This window comes from Labrus bergylta, chromosome 2 (genome assembly GCF_963930695.1).
Source record: "Labrus bergylta chromosome 2, fLabBer1.1, whole genome shotgun sequence".
Classification (NCBI taxonomy): Eukaryota; Metazoa; Chordata; class Actinopteri; order Labriformes; family Labridae; genus Labrus; species Labrus bergylta.
Genome location: NC_089196.1, coordinates 1,195,303 through 1,215,817, shown reverse-complemented (window position 1 = coordinate 1,215,817; position 20,515 = coordinate 1,195,303). Strand labels below are relative to the sequence as shown.

At 40.7% G+C, this 20,515-nt stretch overlaps 1 protein-coding gene across 1 annotated transcript; it reads right to left on the bottom strand.

Moving 5' to 3' along the window:
- Nucleotides 1-824: 824 nt before the first annotated feature.
- On the bottom strand, nt 825-20,098 carry ncaph (non-SMC condensin I complex, subunit H). The gene is made up of 18 exons (XM_020636336.3): nt 19,967-20,098; nt 16,168-16,386; nt 15,890-15,980; nt 15,566-15,658; nt 14,582-14,699; nt 12,056-12,204; nt 10,850-11,039; nt 10,578-10,660; nt 8,329-8,516; nt 7,639-7,784; nt 7,134-7,240; nt 5,738-5,857; nt 4,491-4,598; nt 3,965-4,108; nt 3,633-3,743; nt 3,391-3,467; nt 1,983-2,058; nt 825-1,165 (listed from the first exon to the last, which is right to left on the bottom strand). The coding sequence occupies exons 2-18, from the start codon at nt 16,383-16,385 to the stop codon at nt 1,106-1,108; spliced, it is 2,079 nt and encodes a 692-aa protein (XP_020491992.1). The 5' UTR covers nt 16,386; nt 19,967-20,098; the 3' UTR covers nt 825-1,105.
- Nucleotides 20,099-20,515: the final 417 nt, after the last annotated feature.

The window sequence follows — 20,515 nt, the reverse complement described above, 5'->3', positions numbered from 1 at the left end:
AATCACTGAATCACTCTGACCGACCTCTCAAACAGTGTCTTAACATTCAGCACTGCAGTTAGCCAGGTGTTATATCACCTGAAGTTTTTCATGAAACCGAAGACCTGAACATGCTGTACTCACACCTTGAGTATAACGTTTCTGTGACCTTCTGTGTGTTCTCATCAACCTCTCATTCTCTGCCGTAACAGCTCCACTCTGGTTTCTTGTCCGTTTTAGTCTCTCTCTGGAGAACCAGTGACACCTTACATACATGTTCAGGTGTTTTCATGGAGTAAGTTTTAACTCATGTTGTTCTTCACTGGGTTCACTGGGAAGGTTTGAAGCCGCCCAGCTTGAAAAAGGAACGTTGTTGCTGAAGGCCGCTGTCTTATAAAGCTCAATATCTCCTCATCAGTAACAATGTTGTTGTTCAAAGATGTTTTTTGATGAGAAACATGTCGATCAGTCTGAGTGGGTATGGTGTTAGGTAGTAGTGGTGAGATGGTGTATATATCATTATGATTCATATTCATTTAAATAAATAACAGCTCACTGGCTTCCTCAGCTGAACATGTGGCTCCTCCCTGTTCCTTGATGACTGATGACATACCAAGCCCCACCCAGCCGGCACCACCAGACCAGACCAACCGGTTCCTCCTCTGTCTTGGAGGCTGAAGAGGCCTTCATGCAGATCATTACCTGATGTCAGGTCAGGGGTTAGGGTTAGCCGTTGCTGCAGGCTGCTTGGAGTTTCAAGCCACTAAAAATAATTCAAGCTGTTGAAAGTTCACCTGTGAAGCTGCTGTGCTAAAAATAACATCTTACACTTCTGGAATAACACGTGTTTTAGAAAAAGGCTTTTATTTGGGTTCACAATGTACACTTATGGCAGATGAGCGGTTAAATAATCCACACACAGGACGAGGATCTAGAAGACAGAAAAAAAAGAACAGACAGCTGATCTGCCTCCGTGAGAAAAACAGGGGAAGGCGTCTAAAACAAGTCTTGATTATGTACGTCTCCAAAAATGAAATAAACCAAAAAGAGGGTGACAGAAACGAGATATTTTACAACATAAAAAAATAAAGAAAAACAGCAGGGGCTCTCCGTAAGTCATCTCTCTTCAGTGACCTTGTTTGATGATGATATCTGACATGTCATCGACCTTCACCAGCTCCAAGTTCTGGTAAACACACACACATATTTCACATTGAAACATGAGATACAGATCAGCATACAAACAAATACACTATCAGGCATACACAAGTCACCTATATGTGTGTGTGTGTGTGTGTGTGTGTGTGTGTGTGTGTGTGTGTGTGTGTGTGTGTGTGTGTGTGTGTGTGTGTGTGCAGGGAGGGTCATATCAGACAGACGTGAGCACAACTAGAACAACAACAACAACAGGAAATAGTTACAAAAAGCCTAAAGAGCAGTGGTCTAAAGGAAGCCACAGATATGAGAGCGTATAGGTTATGACCAACATGTCAAACGATTGCTACAGGTGTTTCAAAGCTTGCTACCTACTCTACATTTTTTTAGGGCCTGATGTGGGATTTTGGGGTCGGTACCGATATCGATATTGGGGAGAGAAAAATCAGATACCTGTATATCGGCCGATGTATTTCTCTTAGATCTATGAAATCACTCAGGAAAAGTAACTGAGCATGTACATGCGTCACCGCTCGACACTCTGTAGAGTGATGATGCTTGATGTAATCCATATAGCGCCCTCTGCTGGTGACAGAGAACTGCTAGGGTAATACAATGAAACTCAAATTAAGTTCTATTTGACTGGAGAATAAATCGAGTAATATTGGCGCATATCTAAATAAAATAGTGGATACTGAGAGTCGCTGGATAATTATCAGATATTATCTCAGCTGGCTGATTAATCGGTCGAGCTTTAATTCGTTGCTCTAAACTTTTCCAGGACTTGCAGTTTTATTTGCTATGGAACAAGCAGCCATGATGTTGAAGAAGGTTCAAACATAACTCACCTTTTCGTTGGCAAGATGAAGCAGAGCAACAAACGCTAGCGGCACCGACAGGTTCTGAGCCATTGTATTGGGCAATCTGGAGAAAACACAAGAGGAGACATAATGAGAACTACGATGATTTTTAAATTCCATTATTTAAACTGTTCAAACCGAATTTCTATTTATTTATTTTTATTTAACCTTTATTTATCCAGGAAAGTCCCATTTGAGATTAAAAACCTCTTTTTCAAGGGAGTCCTGGCCAAGAGGCAGCAAAAGTTACACAGTCACACTCACAACATACAGACAGCAATTAAAATTATAAAAAACATTTAGCAATTAAAATGATAAAAAACAGTTACAAGTAAAGGAGGTCGTCTCAAGTGCTCACAGCCTGGATTTAAAAGCATTCAAAGAAATCAGTTCAGTTATTTTCCAGTCTTTTTGCAGCATGTTCCATGTAGAAGGAACAGAGTAGACGAAAGCCCTTTTTCCCAGCTCTGTGCGGGCAAATGGAACAGACAGCAAGAACTGATCATTTGAACGCAAACCGTAAGAATCAACAGTGTCTTTCATGTAGAGAGTGAAATGATAAAGTGATCTTACTATATGATCATTAAGGAAACATGCTATGTTGAAGTGCTGGCTTCTCTGACAACAATGCAGCAGCCAGTATGTCCTCCTTCTAACTTTAGATTCTGCTCCTGAATGCTCTGGATTTGTTTGGACCAGAGACGGTAGGAGGTTTTAAGACACACCCCCACACGGCCGTTTTGGACGCCCCTCTGTTTGTCAGATATGAGAGCAGTTATCAGGTCAACAGGTGTTGCAGCGATGGAAGTGGTCAAGAGAAGTGATTCAGATAGAAGTGATTGGACCCGACCTAAAAAGCCTCTGCATGTTTCTAATAAGCTCCACGAGCAGAAACGTGCTCAAACTAGGATCAATATTGAAGATGCTTTTGAAAAATGGAGAGAGGTTAGAACACAGAAAGGTTTACAGACCCATGCAGAGCTGGATAAACACTGAAGCTTCAGTGTCCACCACATGGTGACCTGTGAGAGCATCCACTCTGGGGGGGGGGGCTCTCTACAATGTTTAGAATTTAGACTGCAGTACCCATTTTAAACCCTAGGGGTCAGAGTTATATATCGCTCCTTTGAGGAAGTAGTAGTTTTCCGTTCTGCTGCTGGCTGTTTGGTTTTTAAAATGATTCCTTCTTTCCAGGCTGACTGACAAACATTTCCACCCACACAACTGTTTTAGTTCAGAGATCACAGGGTGACCATGTGAGCCGATAACTTGTCTAAGTATAAAGATACAGAGCAGAGAAACATGAAATGCTCTTTGGGTAAGCCCAATTCTCTCTCTATTCTTCCTCATAAGTGTGCAGCAGCTACAGCCGATGTGGTAGGAGGTCTGCTGGTACCTTTGTAATAATGTCTTGGTTGTCTGGCTGAAGACTTTCTCCCCACACACCTCTGGCTTCTCCGCAGGCACCACCTCCTGTGGGAAACATAGAGGCATACATCATTACATACACTTCAATCAGAAATATACACACCTAACACAAGGCTGCTACAGTCCAGAGCCTGGAGTTTACATTTTAAACTGATTTTATTATTCTTTTAACAACTGCAGATACATTGACTTATGACAAGTCCCCTTTACCTCGGTGGATTTATCTGGGCCGTCAGTCAGAAGAGTCCACATGCTGTTCTTCAGTCTCTTCATGTCCATCTTTTTTGCCGTCTTAGCATAGTTGATCTCAATCTTGTTGACCTACACAAACCAGCAATAACATAAATCATTGTTGAGTAAACCTGCAAAGCATCCATTTCAATAATAAATAGTTATTTTCATGATTAACAGTGTTTTGTGTAAAGTATATCCTCAGCCAGATGTTAAAAGCGGCTTTTAAGTGTAACAGACTCTAAGCATAAAGATGATTTCTCTAAAAACAGCCACGAGCAGTACGTCCACTCTAAGGTCTTCTCACTCACCCTGTGTGGTTCAGGTACCAGATCATCCTCCCCGTAAGTTGAAATGCCCTCTAGATCTTGTGAAGGTGGAGGTATGCCGTCACTTGAGGGCTGTGTATCGTCTGCACTGGGGAACCCTTCAACATCGTCATCACTGTCTCTGCCCTGAACAGACAGATCCACAAACAAAGAGATGAACTATGAGACTATCATCCATCTGTGGTTCCTGAGGAGAACACAAGTCTGCACATTTAGTGGATTCTACAGTCCTGAAGAAGCTCATTACAAACAGAACCAGTGGAGGATGGGACAGGTGCTGCAACATCACAGGTTTGGTACAGGTAAAGCCAAACGTTGTGAACAAAGAGTTGGACACCTGAAGTTCTCAAGCCAAGCTCTATGAAGGTTTAGGATAGTCGATGTCTTTGTGTGTTAAAAATGTGATGAAAGTCCTGACTGCATGCAACAAACAGAAATGGTAAACATGACAGAAGAGCGCCTGTATAGACACAGTCCAGTGGAAGTCAAAGAAAGGAGGAGTTCAGACCTGAAGACCCGGGCAGAAGTTGGCTGTATCGTTGGGGTTGTTGTAGTCATAGTCTCCAATGCCTTCTCCGAGCTCTCCAGACAGACGCTTCTGGCCCTCTTTATTCAACTAGGACATCAAACAAACAGTACTTGATTATTTAGTATTCAAGAAGTATTCTCTCAGGGTCCATCACAGATGGATTGTAGCACATTTCCTTATGTTTTAAACCATTTTCACACATACGGAAATTTCCTGAAAAACTCCGGAGATTTGGCTACCCGGAGGGGCTTTAGGCTAAGTGAGCTGATGTCTGAACGCGGCCGAATATACTCCAGAGAATTCACCTCGAGCCAATAGAAAGAGAATGACATTTATAAACAGTGACTGTCTACAGTGTCTGCATGCGACCACTACGATCTCCGTACACGTAATTAAACGTCTGCATTATGTTTTCTGTTCGTCAGTATGTTGTTCTCCTCTCTTTTGTGGATGTTGTCATTCCATTGGATTACACATAGCATTGATATAAAGACAAATATTCTCATTATAACGCCGTGTAGAGGACTCTGTTGCTACAGCCGCTACTTCCTCGTCTTACCTCGGGAAATGATGGGAGCTGTAAAATCAAAAGGTGTAATGATGGCTGAACTTTGTCATGTCGCTCCTGATGAGTTAATACTGATGGACTCTACTCAGCAGCCTCTACCATCAGTGTGTGAATGTGTATGAATGGATGAGTTAATACTGATGGACTCTTTACTCAGCAGCCTCCACCATCAGTGTGTGAATGTGGATGAATGGATGAGTTAATACTGATGGACTCTTTACTCAGCAGCCTCTACCATCAGTGTGTGAATGTGTATGAATGGATGAGTTAATACTGATGGACTCTTTACTCAGCAGCCTCTACCATCAGTGTGTGAATGTGTATGAATGGATGAGTTAATACTGATGGTCTCTTTACTCAGCAGCCTCTACCATCATTGTATGAATGGATGAGTTAATACTGATGGACTCTTTACTCAGCAGCCTCTACCATCAGTGTGTGAATGTGTAGGTGTGACACAGGAGCTTGGAGTAGAAGACTAGAAAAGAAATATACAAAATCAAGTCCATTTAATAAATCCATTTAAAGAGTCCAAACCTTAAAAGGAAACGGACAGTTCAAGGCTCTGATTCCACTCACAAAAGGGTGCTCGTGTTTGTGGGTCTCCACTTATACCGTTACCAGCTCTGACGGCTAAACAGGAGAAGTGACAACTCACCGAGCTGGAGGGTTTGAAGTTGAGCTGGGAGAGCGTCTCTGGAGGAAACTGGAAGTCTGCAGGTAGAGTTGTTTTCTTGTTGCTGGCACTGAGGGCAGACTTGATGTTTGTCGTGGCAGCCTGTGAAGGGGGAGCAGATGATCGGATCCAGGTCTCATACTGTAGCTTTAAGTTGGGTTCAAACACTTTTTCTCTCTCCAACATACTGGGATTAAGATGAGAAGTAAAGCCACTCACTGTCTCCAAAGAAACTTTTACTGTACAGAAAATCTGTTTCCAACACGTAGACGTTACCTTGGTGAACCTCTCAGGTATATTTACAGCCGCTCGAGTATAACTCCCGACCTTCTTTTAGTTTATCAACAAAATCAACAAGAGAGAAAAAGAGTGAGCAGCCTGCTGACTTTACGCCCCCCCCTCGTACGTCCCTCCCATAAACACATTGACTGTGCTGCTAGTTCATCTCATTTTGAAACCGCAGCTTCTAATGTTGTTGTTTGATGTTTTTCTGCAGCTGCGGTGATTTCAGTGATGTCTTCAATAAGCGAGAACCCCCTAATGTGATAACGAAATATCGAGGGAGATATTTCAAAACGTGAGTAATGTAGTCTCTAACGTAGTGCTGGGGAATACAAAAACACACAAAGATAAACAAAGATACAGAATGAGACGAGGTGGAACAAGCCGACCGCTGTAAGGAAGGAGGGGAGCAGGTGTGTTTGGATAAGACAATAGAAGTGGGGCGGAGTAAACATGAGCAGATTAAGTTGTTGACGATGGAGTTCCCATCAGGGGGTCGACATACATTTCTTTTACAATTTTGGGTTATATTTTAATATTAGATTTGTATTTATGTCAAATGTGTTTTTTCCCCTCTAAATTTATTTATATTCAACAACTTGAAGCTGTTCATCTTATCCACGCACGCACAAAGACACAAACAGCAGGAGTACGCCACGATGGAAGTGCATTTTGAAAAGTTCAACTCCATATTCTGTTTTTTTTTTTTTTTTTTTTAGGAGTTCAGCATCAAGCAGCTGAACATTAACATTAACAAAACAAAGCCAGTGAGGTACTCTCGCCTCACGCTCGGCATTATGAATAAATAAAAACAGGTCTGTAAAATACTTGGACAGCCCGCCCAGTTATCATCTATGTGTGGGAAACACTGAAAAGCAAAATCAATATAAAAACACAAAGGTAATATTAAAAGTACAAAGAAAAAAGGTTGCAATAATAAACCCCGCCTCAGGTGCAGCGTGATTCTGTGGGAAACTCTAAATATTACAAGAAAGCAAACATTTCTCTTCCCGTTACATGCTCCTATAAATCCAGAAGCATTAAACAGTTCTCACTGAATGAGCAGTGGAAAAATGAAGCCAGCAGCTGCTCTTACTCTCGTGGTGCGGAAGTAAGTGTCAAAGTTGACGTCATCACTGAAGTCTATCTCAAAAGTCTTCTTGGGCTTTCTCTTACGCGTCTCCTTGTCAGGCAGATGGTCCACTAGAAGACATGAATAACAAGCAGATCATTGTTTCCATGTTCACATTCAGCAGCGAAACAGTCTCTGCTATGAGAGAACGAGCTGATTTAACCCTTTATTACTCAGAACAGGAAGTAAGCCTATAAAGTGGAAAATGATGCAAATAGATTTATAAATAAAGTATAGTCAGCATCCTGATGTGTTTTGCTGACATGGCAGATGACTCTTTGGCTGTTGACTAAAACCGCTGGCAGACTCCAAACAAAGACATGAGCTGCAGGAGGTTGTGGTAACAATAAAACTCATGAACACTATTACAGAAACAGAATTGTGTTATTATAGCATTGTACATGATAATCAATAGTCTCAAAAGTGCATCTAATTATGTCTCTAATTATGTTTGAAGACTTTGACTTACGCTTGTGCTTTGGCTTGAACTGCCAGTAGCCAGGCCCCGCCCACGTGGCCATGGTCCTGGGGCTGAAGTATGAATACTCTCTGGGCTGTGAGGACAGCTGCAGACACATGGTGGCGATGTCTCCCTCCCCAATGGGAATCACATCCCTGCAAGAGTTGGATTCTAATGAGTAAAATGTCTACTCTGGTGTTGCTGCATTATTTAATTATCATACATAATTTATGAACTTCACACTCCAAGGCTTAAGGAGGCATTAAGGAGAGGAGGCTCTTTCCCCTGCAGAGAACATAACTGAACGCTATAGATCACGAGAGAGAGAAAGACAGAGAGAGAAAGAGAGAGAGACAGAGAGAGAGAGACAGAGAGACAGAGAGAGGAGAGAGAGAAAAAGAGAGAGAGAGACAGAGAGAAGTAGAGAGAGAAAAAGAGAGACAGAGAGAGGAGAGAGAGAAAAAGACAGAGAGAGAAAGAGAGAGAGAAAGACAGAGAAAGAGAGAGAAAGAGACAGAGAGAGGAGAGAGAGAAAAATAGAGAGAGACAGAAAGAGAGGAAGCGAGAGAGAGAGAAAGAGAGGGAGAGAGAGAAAAAGAGAGACAGAGAGAGGAGAGAGAGAAAAAGAGAGAGAGAGCGAGAGACATCTCTAGAAATGTTTCCTCAGACTATTAAAATCACTAAACAAAACATGCATACCGTCCTTTGCCGGAGCCAGAGGCTTCACAGCCTTCCTTGTGTTCCTTGGATCCGTCCTCACAGTCACCTTGTCCGTCCTCGTAGTCTGCATCAAAGTCCGGGCAGTCGTCTTCTTCGGGCTCTGGCTCGGCATTCACGTCAAACACGTGCTCACCCTGCTTCATCTTCTCCAGGAGCTGATTCATAGTCTGAAAGAAGCTGCACAGTCAGACACGGGGCACACTCATAGAAATAGAAATCCTAGATGTTGAGTGTGGAGTATTTGGTAGGATATGTTAAACCGCAGGTCAAGAGAGGACTGAGTGTTACTGTGATCTTCTTCTATGGTATCTGCAGGTTTTGGATGTTCACATCTAGACACAAGATATTAGAAGAGGCTGATGAGTTTACCTGGTCAAGGAAGTAACGAACGCATCCTGAAGACAGACGCTAAATAATTACAAAAAGTAGGCTACAAAAAGATCTGTATTTCCAAAAGTTCTATTTAAAAATCTTTTTGTTAAAGGGAAATTATCTGCAGGAATTTTTCTATCAAACGCTTACAGTATTTGTTTGCATACTTAAGACTAGGGTTGAATCCTTGTCATACACAAAATGCCTCTGCTGCAGTAATCATAACACGTTTGATTTTCTGGATGCATTTTCACACTCTAAACACTTTTTAAAAAGCTGTAGATGTCAGGACAGAAAACTTTCCATGCTAAAGTTTGTTTTTCATTGTCAATCTACGGCAATATATGTATATAAATATAATTCTATAAATGTCATAAAAATGAGAATGGAGTGGAGTTCTGTAAATACAGGCAGTTTAACAGATGGTTCAATCAGACCCGTAGGAACATAAAGCACCCTTACGTCTTCATCTAAATGGCCAGTTGTTCTCACTAACAATGTGTCGTCACATTTGATGAAATGTGTGTATGTTTTATTTTGGACCCTCACTGATATGTGCTATAATGGCCAGATAACCAGTGCACTTCAGTGTCGCCAGCAGGAGGCAGTGTGGCGCTGGGCTTCTCCCGTGCTCTGTTACTCTTGTTTCTTCCTCTTTCTAAGGAGTGAAGCTGAACTGAAAAGAAGCACAGTGGTTTGTCTCATTATTTTCTCCTGTTTAAACAGCAATCTTATCTGATCTCAGTTTGAGACCTGCAACACTCACAGCTGCAGGAACATACCATAAAAAATGAATCAAAACTTTGTGGCACACTGAAAATAACTTTTATTGTGTTACCTGAAGCTTCCTCAGCTTTACCCAGCACCACCTTACATCTTAGTTTAAGAACTAGTCTCTGGTCCCTCTGACGAGGAGGCAACAAGCTAACTTTACCAACATGCAAATTAACACATTTCTCTGCTACTACACATAAATAAACCTCAGATGGTCACACAGCGTTGATTGAAAACTGGTAACGATATGAGAATATGTTAAAACATTCACTCTCAAAATGTGGTATGAAACCAGGGTATGCAGGATCCCTCTGGGGAGTCTCTGATTATTTATTTTGGTTAACAAGCAAAGCTGTGATGGCAAGCAGAGGAAGAAAATGTGACTTATTTTTTGCATTTGTAGTTCCTATCGGGAAATATTAGAAAGTAAAGTGAGACGGGTTTCTCAAGCAGCGGAGCAGGAACTGAAGACGACGACATATGACTGAACTGACATCAGTTTGGATTCTTTTGGAGCCGCACAGAGAGTGAGTCCAGGCCGCAAGGTTATAAATAAATAATGTGGATATCAGGAATAAAATGGCCTCCTGTGTAAACTGTATATGAAGTTAAATAGCCCTACACTGCTGTATCATTATGTTGGTCATAATGGTGGAATGTGGAGAGCTTAATATTTCATTACTCATTGTGAAAAGTTTAAGAACCGCTGTGCTAAGCTTCAGAAAAGTCTGCATGGTTGTGTTTCGCCGTCTGAGCTGACGTTGTAAATTAAAAAAAAAAAGGAGTTTCTGGCTCTCTTGCCAATTTATCTATAATCCATATAAATTAACTTCATCACTCCTAATCCTGCCTACTGATGCTGGATCAGACTAGCTGGACAAAAACTGACAGTGCTAGAACCATTGAGTGTTTCTTTATGAACAAGCATAACCTTAACTAAAGCACATTTGACCAATTATAACAGGAGAGGGAAGCTGAGTGTGGTCATGCTGCTTACCAAACTGTAAGTGGAGCACAGAGCCAGAGGGGGTGGATATAGGGTCAATTATTTTTAATATCAGGTTTGTTGGTTATTCTCTAACCTGATCAGGGTTCCAGCTAGTGAAGGAGAAGTCCTGCAGGGATGGGCAGATGGCGCTCTTCTCCTGTGAACGCTGGAGTCCAGCTTGCAGAAACACAGAAAGAAAGATGGCTGTTATTCGTCTTCTGTTGAAGCTCAAACGATGTGGTACATGAGGTGGCACAGGCGTTCAGAAAATCTGGTACTGGAACAGTTTTTAATGGCTGCCTAATAATTAATGCCAATGAATGGAAGATGACATTTCTCCCGGGCTTGGTATACGTTTCTTCTTACCCATGAATGGAGATGCAGAGACTCCCTGAGGAGAGGGAGGAGAATACGAGGGCCTGGACTGGAGCAGGGTCATGTAAGAGGGAAACAGCAGCTCGCAGCGACTGTTCTCACTGAAGAGAACGGACAGGAAGACACCAGCTGTGCTGCTCTCGTCAAAAGATGAAGCCATTCTGTGAAACATGGGGTCCACCTGGGAAAGAAAAACGGACAGTTACTTGATCAGGAACACAGAACAAAGATGATAGATAATCTTAAAATGTCCTTTTAATTCATATCTTCCTACTATTGGAGCACAAGGATCAGTAAGAGCAGAAACTGCTGCTTTAAGATAAGTCGTGTATGTATCCGTTTCAGATCATGTGACTTTCATCAAACATAAACCAATCAGCCAGCTCTAAGTGGAAATCAGATGATTATAAAGTTTTAATCAATGATTTAGAGCGGCTGTGGCTCAGTTGGTAGAGTCATCGCCTCTCGACCAGTAGGTCGAGGGTTCAATCCCCAGCTGAGCAATGTGTGTCCTTGGGCAAGACACTCAACCCTGAATTGCTCCTGCTGCTTCGGTGGCGGTGTATGAATGGATGACTGTTGTACTTAATCTCTGATGTACGCTGCTTTGGATAAAAGCGTCTGCTAAGTGAATTGTAACATTGTATAAAGTTTTAATCAATGATTTAATGAGACTCATTACAGGAACACTGCTTTGGCTTCTCTTAACCCATTAATGTCCACAGTGTAGTTTTAAGATTTCCTCCATACTTGTAGTTCCAAGTGAGCTGAGAACAAATAACTCACTTTTAATAATAGTCTCAGTTTGAAGTTGCGACGCTCGGTTTTCTTAACCCTCAGGACAAAAAACTGCTCTAAAAATAGTACAGATTAATATTTTTTTTCTGCATAAATCTCTTTAACAACTTCAGCCCTGCTCAAAACTATCAAATATTGAATAATTATCAGGATTTTAACCAGTTAAATGCCAGAATCATGTAATCAAACTGGCATTTAAAGGGTTAAAATCCTCAAAATGATATATAACCTAACTCCACACAGAGAGGCTCTTGTGAGACGGGAATTCAAACCAGGAATACTATGTGAAGTCTTCTAACTGTATTATGTAAAGCCACCTAACTATCATTCTTTTAAAAAACATGTGTGGGTGTGATTTATTTTGTAAACATTAATCGCTCTGGTAAAATGAAAGCGTACCTCGCACTTCCTCTCAGACTCAGCGCTATTTATGTTGCTCAGGTTCTGCTCCACCGTCCTCTTGGGGGGTCTTTTCTTCTTTGGCTGCTTGGCAGTCACTTCCCCTCCTGCAGCCCCTTCCTCTCCACCCTCCTCCTTCAGACAGTGCTCTGTATAAACACAAAGAAAGAGACAGAATAAAATAACATAAAAGAACATTTTGGGAGGGTGAAGATTTACATATGTAGTAAGGAGAGGGCTACATCCTTGTTCTAGAGCTTCTCCATCTATTTATATGAAACAGTAAAAACCCGGGAAGTGAACGCTAACAAACATGGCTGCCCTGTTTCATATGCAAATGAACAAAAAGCCTCATTCACCTTCATGAGCACTTAAAAAAACGTCTAATGATGAGAACAAACGGTGATGCATTAAGGAAGTGATGGTGTGGAAAACTTTGATGTTGTTCTTCATTTCTGAAGACTGTAATATATAAGAGCTGCACTGCAGACCAGGGCCTCTTTTTACCGTGAAACACAGAACAAGAAAAAGAGATGGGCGTCATTAAAACAAAGATCCCCGATATGAAACATCTGTCTCCTCATCGCGCTGAATAACCATAAACCTGCTGGTCACATCTTCTGATTGAGTCATGTTTTCACACTTTCAGAAAACTTCTGATGTTTCCTGGAGGAGCTGCATGTGTGAACACAAACTGCTATATATTTCACTGAGACTTCACCTGGAGTTTCTCCTCCAGCCTCCTGGTATTTATTCTGCAGAAAGTCAGAGTGAGCAGCAAACTAAGCAGGATATTATCAGGAGAATTCACCTGGAGCGAGTGGGAGAGGGGAAATTATGTTTGAATACAAGCTACCTCTACGATCTCCGTGCTCCAATGAACCTGCTGCATTATGTTTCCTGTTCTCCTTCTCCGCTCTTTTGTTGATATTGTGACTCTGTCAAACTACTCACAGCAGTGTTTCCCCTAGGTTTACAGCGTTGGGGGGGAGGGACAAGCCGACACAAACACTTGAAGGAACCTTGATGTTCATGCGTTACTTTTAATGACAGCTGTCCTGTTCTATCGGAAAGGTATCCTTAATTAAATGACTTCTTTCCCTGATTTCCGACTCTATCCACTATCCTATCTCTACAATAAAGGCCCAAAAAGACCAAAAAGAAATCTTAAATATATATATATAAATAAATAAATAAATAAATAAATAAATAAATATATAAATATATATATAATTATTATTTTTTTTTTTAACTTGACCTTCATTGGGGGGGGGGGGGGGGACGTAACACTGCACAGCATTGATATGAAGACAGATATTCTCATTAGAGCATCGTACATCAGACTGTTGCTTCCTCCGCTACTTCCACGTTTTTTTTAAACATCATGCCTTGCCTCAGCAGACCCCCCGCCCCCCCTCCGGTCTGACTGGGATAGTCTCCCGCTGTGAGCAGCCAGGTCAGGAGAATCTCCAGAGCAGTCACTGCACAGCGCCTAATGCTGAAATACAGCGCCTAATGCTGAAATACAGCACCGTCGTCATGGCAGCAACAGGTATAACTATGACAGTGTGTTTTATTGAAACCTGTACAGAACGACTCAGCTACAGAATATTTAACAACAGACTTAGTACTTAATGTAAAAACATGCTTTACTGACCCAAAACTATGTGAGGTCTGGACTTTATTAATGTCTGCTCAGCGTATATCCTCTCGCCGCGGTATGTATTCTGTAGCCAAATTGTACTTTACAGGATTTTGAACAACAGACTGTCTTGTCCTTTGTGTAAGTGCAAAAGGCTAAAGATGAGGATGAGGTGGTGATAACAGCTGCTGCTGTGACGGTAGGGCTGGGAATCTTTGGGTGTCTCAAGATTTGATTCAGAATTAATTTTGGATTCAAAACAATTCATTGATTCAAAGTCTATTTATGAATGAGTCCATACTTCAGGATCTACTCCAGTCATCTGAGAGACTGGCTGAATTTCTTGTTAGTCCATGAGTCAAAGAGCTAGCATTAGCACTGAGCAGGGAGTGACTGATTAGCCAAAGAAAAAATAAATCGATTTTTGGAAGTTATGAATCTATTTAAAATCTCGGGAGATAAGGATCTCGATTTTTACAAAAATCATTTTTTTCCCACCTCGACGTGACAGTGCTTTGTTTAATCACCAGGTTGTCACGGCGTTGTTGTTAAAAAAATAAAAATAAGTAAAAGTCAGTGGGCCAGTTGTCTTCCTCTAAATTCACAAACAAATCTGCCAAAAAAATATGTGATTTTACCGAACTATTTAGCCACCCTGGGTCACTGCGATGGGAATTCCTTCACAGCGACAGCTCAAGTTGAAACAGGTTGCTGGTAGCTTTCTTTGCACATTTTTTCATTTTTAAATATAAATGAGTATTTAAATGTGATTAATCCCTGCTGTGATTAATAATGATTCAATATATTTAATGATTGACAGCACTACTAACAACCTAAATTAAAATATAAAAGAACATCAAAATCCTCCCATTGCCGAGTCTCACCCTCTCCAGGTTTGGTCTCCGCTCCGAGGCCACCCAGCACCCTGTAGGCATCAGCATGAACAGCATCCACCCTAACAGCATAGATCTTTGTACTGGCATCCAAAGTGCCGGCTGCGACCTTAAGGAAGAACAACAAAGACATGAAGCGCCTGAGAAATAATCAGCAAGTGACTGTTTGGAAACATCTTATGAGAATCACTTAATAAAGAAATGACTGACTAATATTTGACTGAAAATGATTTAATGAAGGATAAAAAGGGAACCTCCTGCTCATCACAAACTAATGTTATAGATCGACATATCAGGAAAATAAAAGTTCATTTAACTGTTTTTGTGTTTTTCCCCTCAGACCTATAGATCAGCTTGTCCTCTCTGAGAGCTGAAGAATATGAACCTTTGAATTGTGTTTTTAGTTTATGGAGCCATACATAAATGTAGAATATTTTATGAGACTAAAGCAGCCAAATTGTTGTTTAACAAGTCATGTATGAAGTAACTATTTAAAAACATTTATTTGGGGGCGCCGGTAGCCTATTGGTTAGTGTGCGCGCCCAGTGTATGGAGGCTGTGGTCCTCCAAGCAGGTGGCCCCAATTTGAATCCGGCCTGTGGCTCCTTTCCTGCAGGTCATCCCCCACTTTCTCGCTCTGATTTCTGACTCTGACACTGTCCTGTTTCTAAATAGAAGCATACAATGCCCAGAAATAAATCTTCAAAGGAAGAATGTGCAACATATTACACATATATAAATCCAGTCTATCTTGTGTAAATGTGTCTCTGAGTCATGACTGTCTACAATGAGGGAGAAGCTTGAGTCCTGCTGAAAATTAATTTGTCATTAATGTTTCTATCTTGTTGTCTTTAAAGTTAAAACTAATAAGAGTATCTTTCAAGTTAAAACAGGGACACAGCTTCAGCAAATAAAATGAGAGTGCTTGATTCATCATCCAGAAAGTGAAGAATAACGGATACAAATCCATCCCACCTTGAAATTTGTGAGCTCAGAGTCCTTTTGTTTGAGAATGTCAGCCATGTAATCGATCAGATGAAGACCAAAGGCATTCTTGGTGGTGATTTTCTGCCAAAAAGAAAAGAAGACATTAGTGTTCAGTCATTTTTAATCATCACACTTATTATTCCAACAGTATAAGATAAACACCTTAAACTAAATCATAAAACACAAAGAACATGTTGGACACAAAAAGATGAACATTACATGTCCAGGTCTCTTATTCATTCAACCTGACAGACTGTGTGAAACACCAAACGACACCTCCCGGATACTCGATATGCATGCACACAGACTTACATTCTCTGTGGAGAGTTTTATGCAGGTGGAGTAGTGCTCTGAGATCTGAGCATTTGACAACTTGGGCACAGCAGCAGGAGTCCCTGCGGCACTGCATACAAAAAGGAGATCATCTTTAAGCCCTAAACACTTACATGTGTAACACCAAAAGAATTGACTATTGATGATTTTAAATGTTCATATACACAAAAGACAGCTAATTAACATTTAAGCTCATGTCAGACCATCACCGTATCCATGTACGACACACATAAGGATGCTTTATCTCTTAAGGTTACCTGTTAGTCGCAGTGTCATTAAAGGAGGAGTCACTGGCAGCTTGAAGGTCAATGACTCTTGACCTTCTGCGCTGACGTCGTTCCTGCTCATCATCATTGCCGGGGAAAGCTGACAGCAGCGGGGTGCTGCATGCTGCAGGGGAGAGACCCTTGTTTTTCAAAGACGATGACGTCCATCCTGGACGTATCCTAGAGACAGGCGTCGACGCTGCACTCATCCTTAGTTTGAAACAACAAAAAACAAACACAAAGTCTACTTGTTGAAACAGGTCAAAGATTTGCTTCAATAGAGAAAAGAAAGACAGGCTGGTAGTATTAGGTTTGATGTTTTGAATGATAAGAAAGAAAATAAGTAGAAGAATGTTGCACACTGTCAGTTTGTTATGATCTAATTCTGAAATATCAAATCTGATAACATTATGTTAATTTCAGTATCCTTGATTAGCCTTTCTTCGTTTTTTTTTAAAAACTGGTGTAGCACATAATCATTAGCGTAAGACATTATTCACACATCTTTAAATCTGTAGCTGCTGGTGTGAAACGTTGTTGAATGAAAGCCTGTGCTGTACTCAATGTGCTTGTTGTGTTGTTTCTTAATTCTATTTTATTACCAGCAGAAACTTTGTGTGGCCAACACACAATTATTTGAGTATATTATAGGGCGTCTCGATTATGTCAGGCATCACAATCATGATTATTTTTGATTGAAATTGAAATCTTGATTATATGTGTATTTCTTTTAGTGAAGGGACCGATCCAATCTTATACCGGTGTTGTATGTTGTCTGGTTTTCAGTTTAACTGGTTACCTTTGTTTACAAACGTCAAAGGTTTGTCATGGCGACAGCAGATGTTACAATCACCGAGAGGAAACGTAGCTGACCTGGCGAATGCCTGAATGATTAAGGTTATAATTTAACTGATTTCAAGTCGCAACTCATATCTACTGCGGAAAATATGATTGTATGAGTGAGCACTACATCCCAGCCACCTAAGAAAAATGCAAAATAAAGAAAATATAATACATGTTCATGATCGCGCCGAGCTGGATTCGATCTCACTAAAACAAAATTAACACCTAATCACCTGTACCCTGCCTTACAGCGTGCACCACCTGAACAGTGACATTTCATCAATTCCATTACGTATTCGTTTATGATGTCCGCCTCCTGGTCACATTTTAGTTTGGCTGCTTCTACAACAACTGGTTACCTCGGTTTGTCTTCAAATACCAGCACATATAAAGGTTTTTACCAGAGGCTACAGCCTTACAGACCACAACATAACAGACCTCTACACCACTACCCATTTTGACAAAGAAATACTTTGAAACAGTGACGATGTATTTCAAAACAAACACTGAGCCACTGTTTGATTCACATGACAGGAGACTGCTGAGTTGATCGTAGAAAAGCTACCTGAACATTTCTATTGCCATGCTTTTCAAATGTAAATGTCCACGGCCACTTCTGATTGTATAAGTGGGCACTATACACGACACTTGCGAAAAAATAAAATAAAATGTATGCATGATCGTGTCAAGCTGGAGTCGATCTCACCAGAGAAAAAATGCATGTAAATAAATGCAAGCGATGTGATGTAGCTCACTTTCATTTTGTGAAAGTAGCTCTCAGATGAAGAAAGGTTGGAGACCCCTGGTATAACGAGTCAGATCGTTCTGGTTTCAAAGTGACTTTCTTTGTGACTTTATGTACGGGTAGGTGAAGATAAACCCGAACCCGAGGTAACCAGTTGTTGTTGTTGTTGTTGTTGTTGTAGAAACAGCCAAACTAAAATGTGACCAGGAGGCTGACATCATAAACAAATACGTAATGGATTTGATAAACATACACCGTTCAGGTGGTGCACGCTGTAAGGCAGGACACAGGTAATTGTTTGTTTACTTTATTTTAGTGAGATCGACTCCAGCTCGACACGATCATGCATACATTTTATTTTATTTTTTCGCAAGTGTCGTGTATAGTGCCCACTTATACAATCATAAGTGGCCGTGGACATTTACATTTGAAAAGCATGGCAATAGAAATGTTCAGGTAGCTTTTCTACGATCAACTCAGCAGTCTCCTGTCATGTGAATCAAACAGTGGCTCAGTGTTTGTTTTGAAATACATCGTCACTGTTTCAAAGTATTTCTTTGTCAAAATGGGTAGTGGTGTAGAGGTCTGTTATGTTGTGGTCTGTAAGGCTGTAGCCTCTGGTAAAAACCTTTATATGTGCTGGTATTTGAAGACAAACCGAGGTAACCAGTTGTTGTAGAAGCAGCCAAACTAAAATGTGACCAGGAGGCGGACATCATAAACGAATACGTAATGGAATTGATGAAATGTCACTGTTCAGGTGGTGCACGCTGTAAGGCAGGACGCAGGTGATTAGGTGTTAATTTTGTTTTAGTGAGATCGAATCCAGCTCGGCGCGATCATGAACATGTATTATATTTTCTTTATTTTGTATTTTTCTTAGGTGGCTGGGATGTAGTGCTCACTCATACAATCATATTTACCGCAGTAGATTTAAAACGCGACTTGAAATCAGTGCAAATATGATCAGACAGGCATTCTCCAGGTCAGCTACGTTTCCTCTCAAAAGTCGGAAACATCTGCTGTCGGGTCCGTTCGGTAACCAGACAATGTGGGAACCAGACAACATACAACACCGGGTCCAATATTGGTACGCAATCGGACTGACGGCGCCAATCTCATGTCACTGATCAAGAAAGACGGTTGGGCACTTTAAACATCCTCGCACAGTCTCGCTTTGAAGACGGTAGGACTGGACTGTCCACCGAAGTGTCCACAAATCGTCTCCATGACGATGTTCAGAGTCAGACGAGATGAAACAGCTCCTTCTAGATTATCAAAAGTTAAATACTTACACTTAAGTTTAAAAGATTAATTAAAAAACCTCACGTCTTGTATTCTACGAAGCCAACACAATACAATACAAAGGTTTACTTCAGCTTTGTATAGCTTTACACATAATATCAACAACAATAACAATATTAATTGGGATTAAAAGAAATAACAGATTCAGTATCAGTACGTATCGGAACTGAACGAAGTGGGTCGGTGCATCTCTAATTTTATTTAAGTCTAATGATTCTGTTTTCATCTTTAAAGTCCAGTCAGGGACCGGGGTCGCAAATGAGCCACGGCTAGAAACAGTGTCATCTACTTTGTATTTGACATATGACGCGATGTTCAATTCATGTGTCCCTGTTAAATAAAACAAAATGAATAAATAAAAAACATGATTACTGGTTGATTCTACAACATCTGCAGCACAAGAACTAAACAAACTAAAACACTCTACATGGCGTGCAGCACAGTCATCGTTTCAGTATCTTGTTTTCATCATCGTGGCAAGATAAACCCTTCAATAAGGGTCACTAAGGATAAGAAGATGCTGTTGATGGATGTCGATCCTGACTTTAAATCTCTAAACACGAAATGAGAGAATGCAGATTTCCAATTCTCCCTGAAATCAACTCGAAAAGTCGGATATAACTCTAAGCAGTCAACTTACGGCACAATATATATGTTAAAGTATGCTATACGGTGATTGTGTGAAAGTTAACAGACTTAAACAACCACTGAAGACAAACGTTGTACCCTTTCAATAAACGCTTCCTAACTTTACATGCTACTTTTCGTTAGCATTAGCCACCGTTAGCATAACACCACCGTTAGCATTAGCCAGTATGGAGGAGTTCTCGTTGTTTTGTTTCCTGGTTTTCAGACACGTACGAGTTTACCTCCAAACATCTTGTTTCCTCAACATACCTCGAAGCGTTAAAATCCTTTTTTCAACTTTCTTCAACGTATTTTCTTGTAGCTGTGCGTCCAACAACAGAGAGCTGCAGTTATTCTTCCTGTGTGGCGTTTGAATTTTGCGCCGAACGGTTTACGTAATCCCAACACACGTCATGACGTTGGATAACGCCCAGTCGTAGGGCATGACGCAAAGACTAGAGCCAGCCCATCCAAAACACGTTACTTACAGTATATAATGTATAATAATGATTTGTATCGTTTTATTTTTTATTTTTTCTTATAATAAATACAAATTGCTTAAAGAAACTGCATTACATTTAGCAATAGTAATAATAATAATAAAACATATAGAATAATAATAATGTATAATTTCCTTGCTCTTTAAATCAGTTGATTATTTTCATTGCCATGAACTCTCCCTGACCACTGTCAGTGGGATGAGGCTTTTTAATGTCTGAGTGGTGTTTGTAGACTAGTACAATCATTCATTTATTGGAGGCAACTGGCCTCTTATAGGCAAAAATCTTCCCATTTGTTAGCAGAGTCAGTTTGCAAAAC

Coding starts and splice junctions, on each gene's coding strand:
- ncaph (XM_020636336.3), bottom strand. CDS start 16,385: ATGAGTGCAGCGTCGACGCCTGTCTCTAGGATACGTCCAGGATGGACG. Junction 4,599..5,737: donor ACTTCAAACCCTCCAGCTCG/GTGAGTTGTCAC, acceptor TTGATGTCCTAG/TTGAATAAAGAGGGCCAGAA. Junction 4,109..4,490: donor ACTTCTGCCCGGGTCTTCAG/GTCTGAACTCCT, acceptor CTGTCTGTTCAG/GGCAGAGACAGTGATGACGA.